The sequence below is a fragment of the Gopherus flavomarginatus genome, chromosome 1, assembly GCF_025201925.1.
Source record: "Gopherus flavomarginatus isolate rGopFla2 chromosome 1, rGopFla2.mat.asm, whole genome shotgun sequence".
NCBI classification, from domain to species: domain Eukaryota; kingdom Metazoa; phylum Chordata; order Testudines; family Testudinidae; genus Gopherus; species Gopherus flavomarginatus.
Genome location: NC_066617.1, coordinates 289,804,813 through 289,825,420, shown reverse-complemented (window position 1 = coordinate 289,825,420; position 20,608 = coordinate 289,804,813). Strand labels below are relative to the sequence as shown.

Here is a 20,608-nt window from a genome sequence, read left to right as displayed (position 1 = left end):
TGTGGTACCATTTTTATAAGGCAAGAGTCCCAAAAATTTTTCATATTGCAGACTTTGAGTACAATTTTCAAAAACATCTAAGTGAGTTAGGCTCTTAATAGGATCACATCAATGTGAACTAGGCACCTTTTTAGTTTGTGCCAGCAAGGTCTACATGGGGCAGTTAGAGTGCAACATATTAGAGCACCCTGCAGTTCATACCCCCTGTAGAGCACACTGCAGCACTGTGTAGACAAGCTCTAAGTCTCTTTAAAAGTCAATGGGACTTAGGATCCTAAGTTACTTAGGCATTATTGAAAACTTTATCTTTCATCTTAATAGTGAAACTGTCTCTTGGAACATTCCTGATTGCTCAGACCAACTTGTCTCTTACTGATAATCAGATAACATTGGTGTGGCAACTAAAGTAATTACATGGAAAAGTAATAGTCAGAAGCTGTTTAATCTTGCTTTAGCTGGCTTTTTATGTTACTTAGCCTTTTGAAGCAAGCAGGAGAGTTGGAATCATGTGACCAGTAAGCTCCCCCTGGAGAATGGTTTAAGAATCACTGCTACATGGAAAATAATAGTCATATATATCCTATTCCCTCCTGTGATAGTATTCTATCCCCAATCTGAAACTTAGAGTCCAAAAAATTGGGGTACCAGAATGAATTCTTCTAAGCTTAATTACCTGCTTAGATCTGATACGCTGCCACCAACCAGGAATTCCAGTGCCTGGTACACTCACGTCCCCCCAAAACCTTGCCCAGGGACCCCAAAGACCCAGACCCTCTGGATCTTAACACAAGGAAAGTAAACGCTTTCCCTCACCGTGCCTCTCCTAGGCTTTCCCTCCCTGGGTTACCCTAGGAGATCACCGTGATTCAAACTCCTTGAATCACAACACAGAGAAATCAGGTTGGTTCACTCCCCCTTCTCTCCCCTCTACCTGGGTTATCCTGGAGAGATAGACAGATTCAAGCTCCGTGAATCTAAACAAAGGGATTCCCCCTTCTCCCCTCCCTTCCCCTTCCCTGTTAAGTACAGACTCAATTCCCTTGAGCCTCAACAAGGGGAAAAAATCAAACAGGTCTTAAAAAGCAAAACTTTTAATAAAAAGAAAGAAAAAAGTAAAAGTTATCTCTGTAATTTAGATGGTAAAAGTTACAGAGTCTTTCAGCTTATAGACACTAGAAAGAAGCCTCCCCGCAGCAATATGCAATTTAAAATACTTCCAGCAAACTACACATTTGCAAATACAGAAAACAATCAAAAGACTATAACCACCTGTTCTACTTAATACTCACTATTCTGAATATATAAAAGACCTTAGCAGGGAGATTGGCAAGAAACCTGGTTGTACGTCTAGTCCCTTCCAGGACCCAGAAAGAACAAAGCAAAACCCAAAAACACAAACAAAGGCTTCCCTCCACCGAGATTTGAGAGTATCTTGTTTCCTGATTGGTCCTCTGGTCAGGTGTCCGGTTCACTGTTTGTTAACCCTTTACAGATAAAAGAGACATTAACCCTTAACTATCTGTTTATGACACCTCCCGCGCCCCCCGCCCTCCACTATATTCTTGAATACTTAAAGAAACAAAAAAAATCCAATTCTCTGTCTTTAGGGATTACGTCACAAAGCAATGGTGGGGATAAACTGAGTATTTTGTGTAATCTCATGACTCCAGGAGCTGCACCTTTAGGAAAAACACTAAATATCAGGAGATACGGATAGAATCATGAGTTGGCAACCTGGTGGCACTAGCACTATTAGTTGACTTCCTCCTACAGGCCCCCGTCCCTATTCTGTCCACCCATTCTGTTCCCCCATTCGCTCTTCCTTCCTTCAGCAGCTCCTGCTCCTCCCTTACTTCCTGTCCCCCTGTAGTCATTGTCTCCCTTGTGCTCCCCAGTACCCTGTCTTCCTACCCTCCCATAGGTCATGCCTTGTTTCCCAACTGCCGCCATGATTCCTGTCACTTCACACATCCCCAGAAGCCCCTCTCCTTTCCTGCCTGTGGGGCACTCATGTCAAGTAACCAATGCTACCTCTTCCCCTTTCTGTTGCTCTTCATGTCTGAGAAACTGCAGGGCAATTTGAAAGCAGCCAAAGGGGAAAGCAGAGAGGCCATCTGCATGCTTCATCAGGCACCACAGCAGCCCTTGTGGTGGCAGCAGTCCAAGTCCTCCTGCTTTCTAGAGAACATTAATTCTGGGATACAGGAATGTGTGAAGGTCTGCCTACATACACTAGTGTCACATGAAATCTGTGACATTTGACATGTCTTCAGTTCCAGGGTCAGGGTTTAATTAAGACAAGATGTAACAGGTGCTTGACTCCCATTGACTTCAATAGGCTTTGGATGAGGCCCCAGGTGAGTTAGAAACAACTAGGGCTATGTGTACACTAGAGACTTACAGCAGCACAGCTATCAGCATAATTAAACCATCCCAAACAAGCAGCGGTATCTATGTGGGTGGCAGAGCATCATCATGAGATTGCCTTAAAAATAATATATTTTGATTCTTTTAATCTGCCTTCTCTTTTTTTGAGCCTTAGGGTTTATGTTTTCAAGCATTTCTCTACAACCAAGAGCTAGAAACTTACTTTTCTTTTAATGAAAGCTGAGATTCTCACATAATCAAATGAATCCAGGACCTGAAGTTTTAAGAAAAACATTAAATATCATGAGACTTATGATAAAATAGTGAGAGTTGGCAACACTGTGTTAGTTGCCATAAATATATCAGAATCACTAACATAAATTTAAACTTATCAGTAATTTTAGAAGAATATGTAGATTACCTATTTATTAATAGCTCATATGTAATGTTAGACAATTGATGTTGAATGTCCTCTGACTCCCTCGTGCTAGTTTTGTTTGATCTTTAAAGAAGACAAGATCTTGGTGATCTCAAAGTGAATCCCACAGCTGACAAATAACAAGGGGAAATCTTGCAAAGCCCTTTGTCTTTATCTTTTGCTAAATGATGTTTGAAGATAGAACTGTTTAATATACAGCTGTTGGAATTCCAAGTAATGAGACACATGCAATACTGTGCACTAAGAGAATGAGATTGGGCTCTACAGGAAGTCAGAGGGGTATTGTAGTGGGAAACAGCTTTATACATCTCTCATTTCCTTCACAAATCAGTGATACAAGATATTAACCTAATTAAAGTGTCCAGGCAATGTTAGGATTGATTTTAGGTAGAGCTGTCTGAAAAAGTTTTGGACCAAAAATTTTACATTAGAAAATGCAGTTTACTGAAATGGAAACATTTTTGCAGACACAAGTTGAAATAGGAAATTATTATAATATATTACATTATTTTATATTGCTTCAACATTTTTTTAAATGAAATGATTCAGTGTTACTGAAACTAAATATTTCAATAACTCTGTAATCAGAATTTGTTTGGAATTTTCATTCTGCAAGAAATATTAAAATTTAGTTTTTCTTTCCTATTTGGAATGAAAATACATTTTGACATGTGAGAATTTTCCATGGAACAGAAATTGTGTTTTCCAACCAGCTGTAATTTTATGGAGAGTAAACTGAAATTTTGAAATGTCAGACAATGGAAGTGTTGTCTGTCAGCTAGAGACTAGAGGGTCTAGAATGAGTGGGTTTATCCAATTAACATGTCCCCCAGGTCGTAGCTGGACTTGCTGTCCCAACAACACAGTAAGAATTAAATCGGAATCCTGGTGGTCCAGAGGGGTGACTGGTCTTCAGTACAAGCCAACGCTGATTAGCTTCTTCTAGTTTAGGCTATGTTTTTTTTTCTCAGTGTGGACTCATTCTTGCATACATCATAGTAGTATTCTGCTGATTTTATGATTCAGTAATCTCATGGTTTAAAGTTCATTGCTGGCTAAAAGGCATGCAATTTTTTTAAAGTTATTGAAGTAGGGGGTTTTTAATTGTGATTATGAGTGCTAAGAAGGCATTTATCCTTTTGACTCATACATTAGGTGTAGTTGGTTGTTTCTAAAACATAATCAGGTGTTGCGTGGGTCAAATGGAAAAACCTGAGAGGGTATATATTTACTGGTTGTATATTATTGAATTAGTAATGTAGGCTTTAAACTTTGCCATCAATTTAACTCCATCTTTCTTGAAAAATGTGTCAATAACCTCTTTACTTTAAGCAAAGTCCTTAATTTTAGCTAATGGACAGTTGTATGTACTGACTGTGACCTGCTCTGGTTTTGCTTTATCTTTTGTAGGAGCCAAGATCTTGATAATCTCAAAAAAAATCCCACAACTCACACAAATAACAAAGGGTAAGTCTTGGAAGCATCTCAGTTTCTATTTTACTGATGCAGTTGGTAGCGTATAACTATTGGAGTTTGAAAAAAAGAGTAATATTAAAATCCATAAAGTCCTTAAAGGACTAAAAAGTAGCATCAGCTGTTTAGAAGTACAGGATAGCATTAGAATGAAAATAATAGCAATGATGAAATAACACTTACGTACTATTAACTAATCAGTCAACACCCAGGTGCTGGAAGTAGGGATGCTGGGGTGCTACTGTACCCCCTGGCTTGAAATGCTTTCCATTATATACAGGGTTTAAAGTTTGGTTCAATGGCTCTCGGCATCCCCACTATACAAATTGTTCCAGCACCCCATCCCAGGAGGCTTTTTTTTGGTGTGTGTATGTGAATCCTTGGCACCCCCCCATGCATGTTTATAGCTGCCTCAGAGTTCATTAGTGTCCAATAGAACTGCCTATAGAACTTTAGATATATTTTGTAGGGGATTAAACAAAATTTTGAACAACTCAGAATAGCTGTGTTTGCTAGAGACAGAGCAGAGTTAAGCTGTTAATAAATTGCCCCACATTCTAAAGGGGTTTACTTGTGTTTTGGACCTCAATGTCAATAGAGTGAGGTTTAGACCAAGGTCCTTGTTGTCCATAAACCGTTTTATGGAATGAGCTAACAGGAAGCTGGCACACTACTGTGCTAGTAGGAGCTATGCAATGATCTCCAAACTCAGGACCCAAATTCTGCCTACACTTACAAGGATGATGCTATGTTACAGTGATGCTCTAAGTTTATAGCTATGATGTAACCCCATTATTTTGCCCTCCTCCCCCGCAGTTTGGGCATAGTTATAACTCCTTGAGCATCAGTACAACTATACCCAGTCCAAATTTTTAATTTAAAGGGAAATGTAGCTTTCATATTGGGTCAGAGCCTGAGACACTAAGGCCTGTATCTACAAAGGTACTTAAGTGTTTAAATTCCAGTTTTAAGCTCCACTGTGATCCACAAAACTCCTGCTGAACCTTGTAGATGCCTAAATTTTCAGGGTAGAAGTTTTCTGCCTCTGGGCATGCACACTGCCACTTCCCTCTAGGTACCCAGATACTGTCTCCCACCTATGCCTCAGAGAGATCCACGAACTGGGGAAAGATAAGCATCCTCCGCCTAACTTGTGTGCAGGGCCCAATCTGGTAGGTGTGCTCACAGGCTGCCTACTGGATCAAGTCCCATTCAAAATCTAGAAGGAAATAGAGGTCATGGTGCCCACCTTATAATGCTTAGCTTAATGGTTAGAGCACTCATCTGGGTTGTGGGAGGCCAGGGGCCCCAGTTTAATTCTCCCTTCCATCCCCTCCCCAGCAGAGGGAGACACAGGATTTGAACAAGGATCTTCCACCTCTCAGGAGAGTGCTCTAACCACTGAGAGTATTTTATTTTCTATTAATGAAACTCAAAATGCTCAGCAAACATCTGCTTTAATAAATAGTAAAGATGGGGGACTCTCTCCTGGAAAGTAGTGTTTGTCAGGCAACCAGGACAATGGTGCAGTGTAGTCAGCAATCTCTTACTTGTGGAAAAATTCTATGCTTTCTTCCTTTTTAAAATGTAAGTCCGTTTTCACTAGGAGGGTGGTGAAGCAGTGAAATGGGTTACCTGGGTAGGTGGTGGAATCTCCTTCCTTTGAGGTTTTTAAGGTCAGGCTTGACAAAGCACTGGCTGGGATGATTTAGTTGGGAATTGGTCCTGCTTTGAGCAGGGGGTTGGTCTAGATGACCTCCTGAGGTCCCTTCCAACCCTGATATTCTATGATTCCATCCTTATAGCTAATTTATAGCTGAATTGAAAATTTTGACTGACATTGAGATATATTTCATTTTCACAGAGGCCAAGATCTTGATGAGCTCATTAAAGTAAAGGCTCTTGTGGAGCAAAATAAAAATCGGTGAGACTTAATTCATAGCTCTGTCTTACGTTCATTGAAAATTAAAATGATTTGTAGTGATGGAGCATTTTCCTGTGCAGTACTGTGCATGAGAATGTTCCTTACCAATGTAAGTATGTAAACGTTTCAGATCTTTAGAAACAAACATAAATGTATTTATAAATTTGCCTAATATAATTAATATCTAGCTGTATTTATTTATTTATTTTTAAAGTCAGAATACTTTACTCCCCTTAGTGCACGCAAATATCTTGGTGTCACAAAGAAGTACTTGTAGGTGTATTAAGGTGTTTGATATTTTAAAGCATACAACAATGCTTCTAGGATTCCTGGTCACTTGAGCTGTTGAAGCCTTGATTCATTTTATGAAACTGAATTTAGCAGTCAGTCTTTCAGGGAAAACATTCACGGTATTTTGTCTTCATTTAGAGAGAATCCTTCATTAAACTTTATTTCTAAATGGAACTCCTCCCTACTCTAAGTATTTAAGAAGGATTAGTAATTTCAGTAAATTAATAATTTCAATCCTTTTCTTAATATAAAGGTGTTCACATCTCAAAAGTCCCCCTCAAGATACTACCCTGGCTAGCAGTCTCAAAGAGGCAAAGACTGAAAGTATATAGGGAATGAACTTCTCTCTCCGCTCTTAAAGGAGCTCTGCCACATCAAGGGTGAGGCACAATGGAGGGTATTGCTTCGTGCTACATGCTGTGCATGTAAAACACTGAAATGAAGGAAGATTCATTTAGTGGAGAATCCAGACCTTGGCAATCTCACTGCAACAAATCAAACAGCAGGCAAAATAACCAGTGTTCAGGCTCATGGTTATCACTTTCTCTCTGAATATAACTTTTGGCAGAGTTATAGCTTTTGACATACGGTTATAGTGGCCTTTTGTTTGAGCTTCACTGTAAAAAAAATCATAAATATTGTTAGCATTTCCTATTTAAATCTCTTTATTAGGTTGATGAGGTTAAGTTTTATGCTGCTGTAGAATGTCCTGTTTACATTCATGAAAACACTAGGAAACTGGGATTCTTATACAGGAATCCTGGTGCTGCTTGGTGTGTCTATCTAATTCTAGCTAGTCATTTCTAATGCATCCATCACCGTATTACACTGAAACGTATCCATGTGGCTTGTTCCTGAACTGAAACAAAACTCAAGTTTAAAAAAAATAACAACTCCATTATTGATTCCTTATTTTTTGTTGTCAAAATCTGTATATCTGTTCTGTGCTGGTATTTTAAATTCCCCATTTAAAATGTAATATGTATCCAAAAATCCATTGCCAACATTGCAGAAATATAGATAACATAAAACCCCCACCATCAACACAACAATTTGATGATAGAAATGAAAACTATTAATGGGAAACTTACAGAGTTTGGCATTCAATTAATAAGAAAAACATACAGAAGTTTGGATTTGTATCCAAGTGAACAGAGGGCCCCAACAAGACCCACAGCCTTGTATCCCCACACAATCCCCTTGCCACAACAGATCTTGTGATAAACTTTCTTTTCCAGCATCTCCATACCAAACTAGCTGCTGTTATCATCTTGGCATGAGGTTCTGTGGCCTTTTGCTGTCTTCAGTGGCCTCATTTTCAGATTCCGTGTATATATTTGTGCACCCTGTCTGATGGAAGCACAGCCTCTTTATCCCCCCACCCTCCCCAGCTCTCTCCTTCTTCCTCTGTTGCCCTCATTCACAGACCCACAAGAGATTCTTCTTGCCCCTCTCCTTGCTGACCGCAAACCTGCAGATGTCTTGTTTTAGTGTGGCTAGAGGTCTGTATAGCTTTCACCCTCCTGATGTCTTCAGGGCAAGAGGGCTAGGTGGTAACTCCTTATTAGCTTATTCAAGGATTAGGGAGCATTCAGTGAGCCCCCTGAAATGTCTGATAAGGACTCCCTGAAATTATCAAGGAGGAGTAGTTGGTAAAAGCCCCTAAGCTCCTTCCCCAGGTAAGTGACACCACTGGGCGTTAGATAGGTGGTGAGAGTGGATGTGCCAGGGAATGGACTTGGACAAAAGTATGGAGGTGTGTGATGACCAAACTAGAGCCAATACTAGCTCCAGACAGAAAATAGACCCAAACTACTAAGATCAGTTTGGATCTGGGTCATCTTCAGCTGAATAACCCTTTCCAAAGTTTAGGAGTTGGGGGGTGAATAAAATGGTTCCTGTTTTGGCCCATCCTTTATTTGGAGGTCTTGGTCCAGTTGCCAACTGATAAATGTCCACATCACAAAACCACCATCACAAGGCACTAATTGGCAACCTTGTCACCACTCTCATTAGAGTTGCCAGGGATTGATTGGGGATGGACACTGAACAACTGGCTCACAGCCTACAGATGGCCCCTCCAGGTCACCATAGAAGCTGTCTGAGAAAACTTGCATGGTTGCTGCCACCACAGCTTGACATGTCTGGGGGAATGTGGAAGGGTTTAATCTGCTGGGCTGCCAATCTGCCACATTTCATGACCGCTAAATTCACACCCTTTTAAAAAAAGGAAAGAAAAAAATGTCTCTTGTTCACTTTCTAATGTTAGTAACACAGGGCAACATTGTGCCTTCAAGTGTCACTGAAAGTGGTCTGACTGTGCATGATTTAAAAATATACTTTGTGTCAAATCTTTGTCTTGTTGTTGTTTTTTTTTTTTTTAGGACAACTGAGAAACCCTCTGATTCTGCTAGTGCTCCAAATAACCGATCTAACACAAACTTCTCTTATGACAGAGGATCCAGGTGCTGTAATTAATGAGTTACAAAGTTTAAATAAATTAATAATGCCTTACACAAAATCCAGGCAAACAGGCTTTATGTGTGGAAGTTCCCTGGAGACTGGAATCCTCCCACCAGCCTGTGGAGTGGCAAGGGAAAGAAAGGATATTTTTACTGGCTGTGCCCTTACATTCTCTGCACCAGCCAGAAACTGCCTTCCATACTGCTATGGATAGAACCTCCAGGTCACACTGCTCCAAGGTACATGGTGGGCAGAGACACCTTGTGTCATCTCTCACCTTTCTCAGCAGAACTGAACTGAGTTTTCTGCCATACAGGCCATGCACAGGCTGAAGCAAATATCTTTTTTTAAAAGATGCTTCCCTTTCAGTGCTGGAGTCTCTTCCTTTAGCTGGGATCTGTAACTACAGACACTTGTATTGTAAACCTCACTGAAAACTGGTCAAATGTTATGCCCTGGATACTTGGAGAAAGTACCAACTTGCCACTTATTGAAGGGTAGTAGGAAAGCAGGTGAAAATAAGAAATAACATGTTTTTCTGCATGAAGTCATAACAGGATTATCAAATGATTAAAAATCTTTTGACAACAAATAAACAATGTATCATTCTGCCTGAGAATGAAAGAACACTCTGGATGAGGAAATGAAAGCCCCAGTGATGTGATATTTCAGTTTAAACATGAAAATGAGTATAATCACTCTTCAGGAGCAAACAGCACAACACAGGGCTAGACTGTGCCTTTAAGCATGGTCCTGTGTAAGTGGCAGTCCATAACTTCACATCCCTAGGAGGAATAAAGGGAAGGAACTGTGACTTTGAACCATAATTCCTTCACTCCTCCTCACTTGCTTCTTGTCAGGGAGGAGAGTGGAAGAATTCTGCTACTGACTTTTGTCCGTAGCAGTGCAAGATGCCACTCAGTAGTGAGGAATGAAAGGTGCATTGTGTCAGCTGGAGCCAAGACTCCAGCCATCCCTGCCCTCTCCACACAGAAGGAAGAACCAGGTGTAAAGTCCTTGCTCTTCTTCCTACATCTGCAACAGAATGCTAAGGGTTCTTGCTTACTCTTACACTTGTGCATTGCCATATAGGCCTGAGCGACAATTTGGACAAGAGTGAAAGGAAACATAACTTCAGGACTCAGAATAAATATTCAGCACACACATTCATCGACATTTTGCAGCTGGCGTACAATTTCTCAGTTGTCATGGCTTTTGTAACATTGTGACTAGCTTTGAGTAGTGTCATGGAAATAAAACAATAATAGCAGGCAAAGAGTGAGCTACAGCATGTAGTGTTGTTCCCTTTAAACTTGACAGAATGTGTACCTTTTACTGGCACTGTGAATAGAAAGGAAGATTTAATTCATTAAAAGTATTTAAATGAAGTGAAATGTCCTCATATGTAGTTCTATCTACTTTTACATAGCTAAATTCTTCAGACGAGTGCTAAGTATTTTGCTATAGGTACTGCAAGACCAGGTAGCAACGTGGCAAATTAAGGAGAGAATGGCAGGCTTGAAATTAAAAAAATTCTTCCAAATATGGAATTTCGAGGGGGGAAGAGGGATTGGATTTCATCCCAGGGTTCATTATTTTTGTGCATTTCCATTATATGTAGTGAACAGTTTCCTGCTATCATATGAAACAACATGCACTCATTTGCTGACTGAGGCTGCGGGCTCCCTGGAACTTTGTCAGGGCAAGATTGGAGCCTAAAATAACCAGTGAAATTCAGGCTTAGGAATTACCCTTATTGTTTACAGCCTCTCATAATTGTTTTTTATATATATCGTTAATCTTTTTTTTAAAGATGTAGTTATACATGTGTTTATGTATTTCAGCAATAGTACTTCAACCAATTACTCAAGGCCAAAGGACAATGTTGTGTACACCAGGACATATGAGGAGAATAGGTACTGGAAAAAAATTTTCTCAATAGTTTTTATGTATGTAATAATTTTGAAAATACCAGTTTAAGCATAAACAATGTTATTTTCAGGCACAGTGCACCCAATATGAAAATTATGTTGAGTTCTGGATGCTGTGATGGTCCACGCCCCTAGGGTCAGGGCAGCATGGCTGTGACGATCCACGCCCCTAGGGTCAGGGCAGTGTGGCCTAGTGGCAGAGTCTATAAAGCAGCCCCTAGGAGGGCAGCATGGCCTAGCGGCCAGAGTCCATAAAGCAGCCCCTAGGGTCAGGCAGCATGGCTTAGTGGCCAGAGTCCATAAAGCAGCCCTTTGGGGTAGGGCAGCGTGGCCTAGCAGCCAGAGGCTATAACATTGGGGCACCCACTAAGGGGTGTGGCAGCCCCAGTAGTGGGGCCCAGGCCCACCCAACTCCAGCAGGCCCCAACCGAGGGCCCTTCCAGTGGTGTAGCAACTTGCCATTGAATCAGCAGGAGGGTCCTACCGAAACATGCTGAGGTTTCCCAGGTGGGAGATACCACTCCGTCCTCCTCCCTGGGTCACTCCCTACCAGAGTCTGCATTGGGGTGTCCCATGAGATGTCAGGTTTGCTGTGGTTGGCAGGGCCAGTCACACCTCCAGTCACCAGGGTGCAGCTGGGTCCAGGGAGGTTCTGATTCCCGGCATAGTCAGGGCTGTGGCTACCCCTCTGCAGGAGCTTCCCAGACAGGTTCTTCCCCTGCAACCTCCAGCCCAGAATGAGCTGAGCTTCCTCCCCTTATATTGCTAGAGCATTTGGAGCATGCCCAGTCTCGCTGGGGAGACGGGACTTCCGCTGTCAATAATATGGGCCTAACACTGTCTGGGCTAGTGCGGGGTAAGCAGACCCCATCACAGATGCATAGTACATATAAAAACAACTGGAACAGCAGAGAGAAGTTCAGAGAAGCCAGGTACAACTGAAAAATACAGATACAAAAATGCAGAGATGAACAGGAGACTCTGACTTGTGTGGATGTTTACACATGCATAGCAACCTCTCTGACTTGGTCACTTGTGATTAAAGTAAAGACCATTGCAAGCTAAATTCAGACCTGGGTTGTGGTAGCTTGGTGAAAAGCAGGGATCGACAACCTTTGGCACGCGGCCCGTGGGAAGCGGTGGCCAGCACGTCCCTTAGCCCATGCTGCTTCCTGCCACCCCCATTGGCCTGGAGTGGCGAACTGCGGCCAGCGGGAGCTGTGATAGGCCGAACCTGCGGATGCGGCAGGTAAACAAACTGGCCCAGCCACCAGGGTGCTTACCCTGGCAGGCTGCATGCCAAAGATTGCTGATCCCTGATGTAAAGCAAGGCACAGGTTTCTCAGTAGAGGGAAGCTCACTGGAAAGAGGTTGCAATGATGCAAGGCAACCACAGCCTCTCCTCAAAAAGCCAACACATCCTGAAAAGTAGGTAGCACTAGGTGAGCAAAGTGTTACGATCAGTGCAGACTGTGGGATATAGTTCACTGTATCCCTGTGGGGCAGCCTCTGCCCCCTGGGCTCCTGTGAAGTTTTCTAGTGCATATTAGAGATGTCCTGCCATGGTGGAACTCCCATGAGAGTCTGGAAGTCTGCGGCACAGCTAGGCATAGAACCAGGATTTCCTGAGTCCGAATCAGTGCCTTAATCACAAAACTACCCTTACACTGTCTGAAAGAAGGCATCTAATACAAGTAACCACTACTGTAAAGTTATTTTTAACTATATTAAAAACCAGTGATACAAACTGTAATTATTACCTTATGGTAGTACCAATGTAGTCCTAAGGAAATAGGGTTATTAAGTAAGTTCAGAAAAGTTCCAAAACTGTGAATTTGCCTGGCAGGTTGACTATCTTACCTGCCTCCCAACTGATGGTTATTGCTGTGCTCAGTGAAATTATTCTTGACAGTAAAGTAGCCAGAACAAGCTCTGTTAAAAAAAAAACCCTGAATGTTTAGCTCCCAAAATAGTTACATTTGCTACAATATTCCTGTTGTCAGTATAAGGCACTTACAATTACTGTGGTAACTAGACATACCATTCTGTAATAAACAACTTTATATTTTAATGGTGCTCACTGTACTTCTAGGGATACATCACAATTTTAGCAAAAAGTGATTGGCTAGTACTAAAAGGGCAGCTCTTCTAGCATTGTTGGAAAAACATGGCATTTCTCTGGCTCCTGATGCTTTTTCTAACATATGCTTTAGTTCAAACAGGAATTAATTCAAGGGAGTCCTTTGGCCTGGGTAATACAGGAGGTCAGACTAGATGATCCTGGTGGTCTCTTCTGACCTTTTAACCGATCAATCTATAACATTTAGATCACAGGCAATCAAAATATCCGATTTCAGATTTTGCCTGATGGGTTTGTGATTTCAGTTTGAAATGCTAAGGAATTATAAAACAGCACAGCATAAAACTTGGCATTTTGTTTTAATTTACATTAAACTGAGATTTATTTTCTCAACTGAGTGTTAAAAAAAGACAAAACTCATCTCTCGATTTATTTTTACCATGTGATCACTGGTTCGGGTATGGGTGAGCATTTATGAACTGCACATTTTCCTTATTGCAGTAAAGCTTTGAAAAGTCAAAAGTATTGCTTGCTAACTACGAATTGTTCACTGCATTACAGCAAATCACCCAATGATGCATATGAAGAAAATGTCACTGGAAAGTCTATCAAAACTGTTTACTCTACTTCTGATCGGTAAGTATCTATGAATAGTGCAGTGTGCTATCAAGGAACACTGACATTTTACAATAGCACCCATATCTACAGACAAACAAGCACAGCAGAAGCTACCACTATTGTGATCAGACTGTCTACTCAGATAGGCCTGCCTTTCAAAGAAACCTTGCCATTTCCACGGCCTTACGCTCTGCATTATAAGTTACATTACATTAGGGCTTGTCTATACAAACACTCAGTTGGCGATCAACTGGGGTGCAAATCTACCCCACACTACCCTGCTGCACACTAACGGTTTGTGTGGATTCTTCTGCCATGCACTAAACATTCCCTAGTGCCCTTTGATCTACAGATCCACACAGACAGTTAGTACACGGAGCATTAATGCAAGGTAGATTTATACCGCAGCCTGCCATGTAGCCATCTCCCTAGTCTTGCCACTGCTGACATTTACAATCTTTAATAAAACAATGGCCAGTGCTTTAGGTGATAGAGTTGGCTCTGAGCTTCTGTGTATATCTCCTTTTGGCAGAGGTTGGTTTTGCACAATTCTCTTTGCTATAGTGGAGACAGAGTCTCTAATGAACAAATGTTCATACTACAGAGATGGATAAATAGGCTGATTCTGGGGTAAGAGGTGGTGTGCAGTTAAAAGTTTTATTTTTAACAGTAGGTAAGATATTTCCAGGTACAGAGGGAATATCTACTCAAATCAGTAATACCTCACCCATCAATAAAATGAAGCTTTTAACTGTGCCCACTATTTTAAATTCAGATAATATTCACATTCCCATTATTTGGGAATAATCACATTCAGAAAAACTCATAATGAAAATAGGGCTAATATGTGAATTTTTAGGGGTTTAGCCTGATAGAGCAAACAGCAGCCATAATGGGAATGGATGCAGGAGCATAACAGTGTGTGTGAACAAAATTAGTTCAATTTATGCAGCCTGCGCAGCAGATGAGGATGTCTAGAGAAAGGATTGGGAACAATATGACAAGAAAAGGTAGAGAGAACTGAGATGATCCAAACAGTACACATGTTAATTTCACAGCAGTGAGAGCAGGAAACTGCTTCCAGCTGCTTCTGCACCAAAACTCAAGATTGGGCACTTGAGTGAGAGTCTAAATCCAACCATCAAGTTGCTGAGATTGCTTCTCTGAGACATTAAAATCTCCTAATCATTAGCTTCCATCCCTGCTCCTCAACTTAAGGTATGTCTGTACAGCAATTTCTTGAGCCAGTGTGCTAAAAATAGCAGTGTGGCTATAGTGGCATGGATGGTGATTCAGGCCAGCTGCCTGAGTACAATCTCATCTGTATGACCCCCAGGTACATATTCAGATAGTTAGCCTGACCCACCGCCCATGCTGTTGCAGCTACACTGCTATTTTAGTGTGCTAGTTGGGACAGAGATACTGTCTATCTGTGCTGAGCAACACTCTCCCAGCTGCTGGGTACACTAGTGTTCCTTAGTGTGCACACTCCCAGGGAGCCAGCAACATAATATGTTGTGACTTCTATTTAGAATCATTCAGCTCACCAGATAAGGCCAGTATTCTTTCTACTTGGTAAGTATATTATCAGGTTGCCCATCCCTGCAGTGCATACATCACTACCATTAATTAGAACACGGAATATTGATGCATCATTATTACATTCTTGACTGATGTGCCATATACTAATCCATTCTCCCGCTTGATTTCAATGGTAGTTGCTTTTCTGACAGCTGATGTTATATTATGTACACACAGGACTATAATTGAAAAAGATATATGTACATACTGCCGGAAGCCACTGGGTATAGATTCCAAAATGATCTTAGATGCCTTACAGATTTGCTGTCACTCAGCTTGCTTCAAGGTAAGAAGGTGTTGCACTTCCTGCCATGAAATATAAATAAAAATATATCCTAAACAACATGAATTATATTACATATATCATAAAACAATTTGTAGGCCTTAGAACTTCTGCCTCCAGGAACAGAACAGAGCCTGCACCGGGAGAAGGAAGTTTTTGCCTAGGCACCATGCACCTCTTTTCCCCCTCTTCCGGTCCCATGGGTGGTGAGGGAACCTGCAGGGTTGCTTCAGATTCTCCCATCCACTAATCCTGCAAGAGAAGCCTTCCGTTGTATTAACTTGTAGTCTTATCCCCTACATATCACAGAACTTTACCTATGCTCTGGAAATCTTATGAAGGAGCTGTATTTTCCAGGGACTAGTAGGAGTTAGTGAGGCTGGGCAGCACAGCACAGGTAAAGTTACCCCTTTTGATGTGAACAGTTAGTCAAAATGTGGAATCTTATGGGTTGTCTTTATTAGGAGAGAAATTGATGATGGAGTCAGGTATTTCTTTCATGCAATTATGTTTATTTACAAATGTATGTAAAGTCCTGTTTCCCTGAACACAGTAAGAATCAAGCAAGAGACAATTTAATTGCTCACAGTTCCAAGCTCTTTTCTAGTCAATGCTTTTAGTTTTTTCTCAGTGGCAAACTATCAGTGCTTCTGTGTCTGGTGCTTCCTTGCTGCCTTTTTTGTCTCCTTTTGTGGTGTTTCTCCATGCACCTTCACTTTCACTCTCGCACTCAGAGCTCAATTTTCTGAACCAGTCTTGCATGGCCTGTGTTTTGGGAAGTGACTCCTATGTTTCAGCTATCTCTTTCATAAAGGTCAAGATTGTTAAACAGCATGCTTATCTGAACCACACTAGTGGAAAAGGGAATTAAGAATATTGGGAAGGAAAATCTACAGTTTGCAAAGCAGAAGGTACTGAACCTTGGGAACCACACGAAAATAACAATTTGACTGTGCTGACTAGGATTGCTATTCCTTGGAGAGCTTGTGTTCAGTGACACTGAAATACAACTGGCCACAACTCTGTCCTTGGATGCTTACATGCTGGAGTTTAAATAAATATTAGACAGATTTTTGGATTTGTTTTTTACATAAGACTGTGCATATAATTATGTGTTAAAGTGTGAAGTATGCAAAAGCCCTCTGGAAGATCTGAAAGCAGGAGACAGCATTTGGATTTACAGAAATACTGTGCATTGTGAACCCTGCTATTTCAAAATTAAAGGTAAGTTGCAGGAAGATTACACTGTAGCAGACTGGAAATTTGAGAAAGAAAACAGAGCATTTAATCCAAAGTATCTTTCAAAAAATGCAATACAATTTTTGTCTCAGTGACTGTTTCTGGTGACATCTGTCACACTGTCTAGAGTGTCTCACAGCCATGAGTGCCAACCTCAGGGCAGACTGTCAAGAAGCAGGGCAGAGACCCCAAACTAACTGTATGTTCTATAAATAGATGGCACCAACCCAGTAACAAGTGTGAATTCCTAACACATTATAACAGTCTTACCATGGAGTCACAAACAGACTGGAATGCCCAACAGGACTATCTTGCCATCCAGGCAAGCTGGACTTAGTGATAGTTAGGTGCTGTGCATAAAAGATCACAAAATACTCAGGTCGCTCTCAGTCCCAAGAGACCAGTCACTTACACCTGGTCATTTTGTACTTTAGATTTCACACCAAAGACAATGCTTTTAGCCAGTTGAATAGTAAACTATCTACAGATTTATTAATTATTAAATGAAATGAGAGATTTTTACAAGGTTAAAGCAGGCAACCATATACACACAAATCAGTTACAGACTAGGGCAATGGTTCTCAAACTTCACTGTACTGCAGCCCCCTTCTGACAACAAAAGTTACTACAAGACCCCAAGAAGGGGGACTGAAGCCTGAGGCCGATGAAGTCCTGCCTCTTCAGGCAGTGCGGGAAAAATGAAAGCCCGAGACCCACCACCCTGGGTAAGGGGTCAAAGATGAAGCCCAAAGCCTTCAGCGCTGGGCGGGAGGCCTGCAAACTGAGCCCTGCTGCCCAGGGCTGAAGCCAAAGCCTGAGCCCCGGGTGGTGGGGCTTGGGTTTGGGCCCAGGGCTTCAACCAGTCTAACACAAGCCCTGGTGAGCCCACTAAAAAGGGGTTGACACCCACTTTGGGGTCCTGACACAATGTTTGAGAACCACTGCCCTAGCCCCAAGTCATCTACCCATAGAAACCCTAACCCTATGGCGGCAATGCATACCCATAGGATCCCTAGCCCAACCCCCAAGTCCTCTACCTATAGGAACCGTAACCCTAGCACAGGGATGCCTTCCCACAGAAACCCTAACCCTAGGGCGGGGATGTCTACAAATAGGAACCCTAACCCTAGTGTAGGGATGCCTACCCATAGGAAACCTACAACTTGGGCTGGGATGGCTACCCATGGGAATCATAAGCCTAGCCCAAAGTCCCCTACCCATAGGAACCGCAACCTTAACAAGGGATGGCTATCCATAGGAACCCTAACTCTAGCCCCAAGTCCTCTACTTGTAGGAACCCTAACCCCTAGGGCAGGGATGCCTACACATAGAAACCCTAAAACTTGCGCCAGGACTACTACCCATAAAAATCATAAGCCTAGCCCGAAGTCCCCTACACATAGGAACCCTAACCCTAGGGAGGAGATGCCTACCCATAAGAACCCTAATGCTGGGGTGGGGATGCCTACCCGTAGGAAGCCCAACCCTAGTATGAGGATGCCTACCCATAGTATCTGACCACTAAGTATCTGGCCCTAATATCTCTTTACAACAATTCAGTTGCCTTGATTTTTGTGTATTTAGAAAGCGTTGATTGTATATTTGCTGTGATGCTTCTAATCAGTTTTTTCTTTGTCTTGCAGAAAAATGGATCTACTAGTTTGGGCTTCCAGAAACCAGGATAAAGATACATTAGTATTTAGTTAAATACATTTTCCTAATACTTAAACTATGTAAAATGTTTAATTTTTGTGTTAGGACTGACATATTCTAAATGTAAGATTACTAAATAGTCACTATAGGAACATAGTCTCTGAGACTTAAAATGACTTTATAAATACTTCCAGAAAGCAACAAAATATATGGTTCAGTGTGTCCATCAGGTGTGTGAAAGTTATTTCTACATGTGATTTAGCAAAAGTAGAGCAACCTTGAAATGTATCATATGGAAGGACATATCTCTGCCTGTGAGTTTTGAAGGACCTGTTTTCTGTTTATCCAAAATACACTTGATAACAAATAAAGAGTTGAGTTGTTATCTTTATATGCTATGTTTTTAACATTGATACATATGTAATCAATGTGTTTTTGAAAACCAGTAGTCTTATGGTTATCCAGTACAGTTATAAAATGTATACTCTACATGACATTACTTTCTTGTATACAGTATACGCTTGTGCAATGTCGTTATCCAAAAACCTTGTGACTGCTAATTATGAAGAACATAAAAAGCACTTTTTTGGCGTAGAAAATATATTAAAGAAATGAAAAAAACTGTTCACTATTTGTTACAATACATCTGTTCACAAAGAGTCAGCAATATTCTGCATTATTCACTGAGAGTCATAAAGTAGTTCAGTGATTTATTGAGCTACAGTGATAGGTTTTGGCTCTTGCATTCTCTCTTGGGATCTTTGCTTGATCTTTTACATCATTAACATTATTTGACATAATTAACATTATTTTTTTTCTCCTTTGTATCTCAGCAAAAAATCATTGATGAAATGTGACTATGAAAGAATCCTTTTTTTTTTTCAAAGGGGTGAAAAAAATTGAAATACATATGGAAATCAACTGATTCCCGGATAAAAACCTACTGGTGAAAGGAGTATTTAGTTGAAAGAGCTACCTGGATATTTCTTAGTCCTTCTCTGCTGTTACTTAGAAGACAACTGGGTAACGCAGATCAAAACAATTTATATGAACATATGTTAAACTTAGTGTGCTAAATCTTGCAATGTGGTCAAGCAGCATGGAGTGCAAGTCATGTATCGTGTGCAGGGGTGTGACCAGAGATGAGCTGCCAAAATCTTGACAACCGGTTCCCTACCAAGTCTTCGGCGGCACTTCGGCGGTGGGTCCTTCTCTCACTCCAGGTTTTCGTCGGCACTTCAGAGGTGGATCCTTCAGGGCCGCCGAAGACCCGGAGCGAGTGAAGGACCTGCCACCGAAGTGCCACTGAAGACTTGGAGCACCACCCAGTGAGTACAAGCCCCACGTGTTGTTTATTTTTTTAGTCATCCCTGCTGTGGCCCCGTCAAAATTGGGTCCCACACTTCCTGAAGCCAGCCCTGCACATTGGGGTTGCAAAATTGTATCAGGGGCTGGGTAGGGAACCCTGTGCCTCCCAAAACAGCATGCCCCCCCCCATCCGACCCCCACACACGTCCTGCCCCTGACTGCCCCCCTCAGAACCCGCAACCCATCAACTCCCCCGCTTCTTGTCCCTTGACCACCCTCTTCTAAGACCCCCACCCTAACTGCCCCCCAGGACCCCAACCCCTACTCAACTCATCCTGCCCCTTGCCCTCTGCCCCGACCCCATCCACCACCACCCCAACAAACCTCCGGAACTCCCACGCCTACCCAACCCCCCTGTCCCCTGATCACCCCCCCAGAACATCCGCCCCCTTCAATCACTCTCTGCCGCTTATCCACCCCCTCCTCCCAGCCCTGGCCCAGCCCCCTTACCATGCTGCTCAGGGCAGTGTGTAAGGATGCCACATGGCCCACTGAAGCTTGCAGCCCCCCACCCTTACCTTGCCGCTCAAAGTGGGAGGAGCTGCAGAGCTGCCCAGAGCGCTGGCCCCAGCAGCTTGGCATGCTGTGGCTCTGCGAGGGGAGCGGGGAAGAGGCCGGGAGAGCCTCCTCAGCTGGGAGCACAGGTGGGCTGGAGACAGGATGGTCCTGTGGACTGAATGTGGCCTGTGGACCGGAGTTGTTTGCTCGCCTGTCCGCCCCTTTGACAGCCGGTTCTACACCGGCTTCTTAATTTAACAACCGCCGGTGGGAACCCGCTCCAGCTCATGACTGAGTGTGGCTTAAAGTTCACCTCTGTAGTCCTATGATCTTGCTACTATTCTGTGCAGTTCAGTCCCCCTGCAGTGTGAGGGCTGCTGCAATTTAAGCAGAGTTTCAA

The 20,608-nt window shown here is 42.2% G+C and overlaps 1 protein-coding gene across 4 annotated transcripts in view; it reads left to right on the top strand.

Annotated features, from left to right (window-relative positions):
• The window catches only part of SCEL (sciellin), an 85,063-nt gene extending 66,330 nt beyond the window's left edge, over positions 1-18,733 (top strand). For 3 of the 4 annotated variants that reach the window (XM_050950004.1, XM_050950000.1, XM_050950002.1), the window contains 8 exons: positions 4,217-4,273; positions 6,144-6,203; positions 8,879-8,959; positions 10,802-10,873; positions 13,530-13,604; positions 15,345-15,453; positions 16,572-16,674; positions 18,333-18,733. In XM_050950004.1, the coding sequence (XP_050805961.1) occupies positions 4,217-4,273; positions 6,144-6,203; positions 8,879-8,959; positions 10,802-10,873; positions 13,530-13,604; positions 15,345-15,453; positions 16,572-16,674; positions 18,333-18,349 (574 nt within the window). In that variant the 3' untranslated portion in view covers positions 18,350-18,733. The remainder of the gene's footprint in view (positions 1-4,216; positions 4,274-6,143; positions 6,204-8,878; positions 8,960-10,801; positions 10,874-13,529; positions 13,605-15,344; positions 15,454-16,571; positions 16,675-18,332) is intronic. The other variant, XM_050950003.1, reaches the window with a different exon arrangement.
• Positions 18,734-20,608: the final 1,875 nt, after the last annotated feature.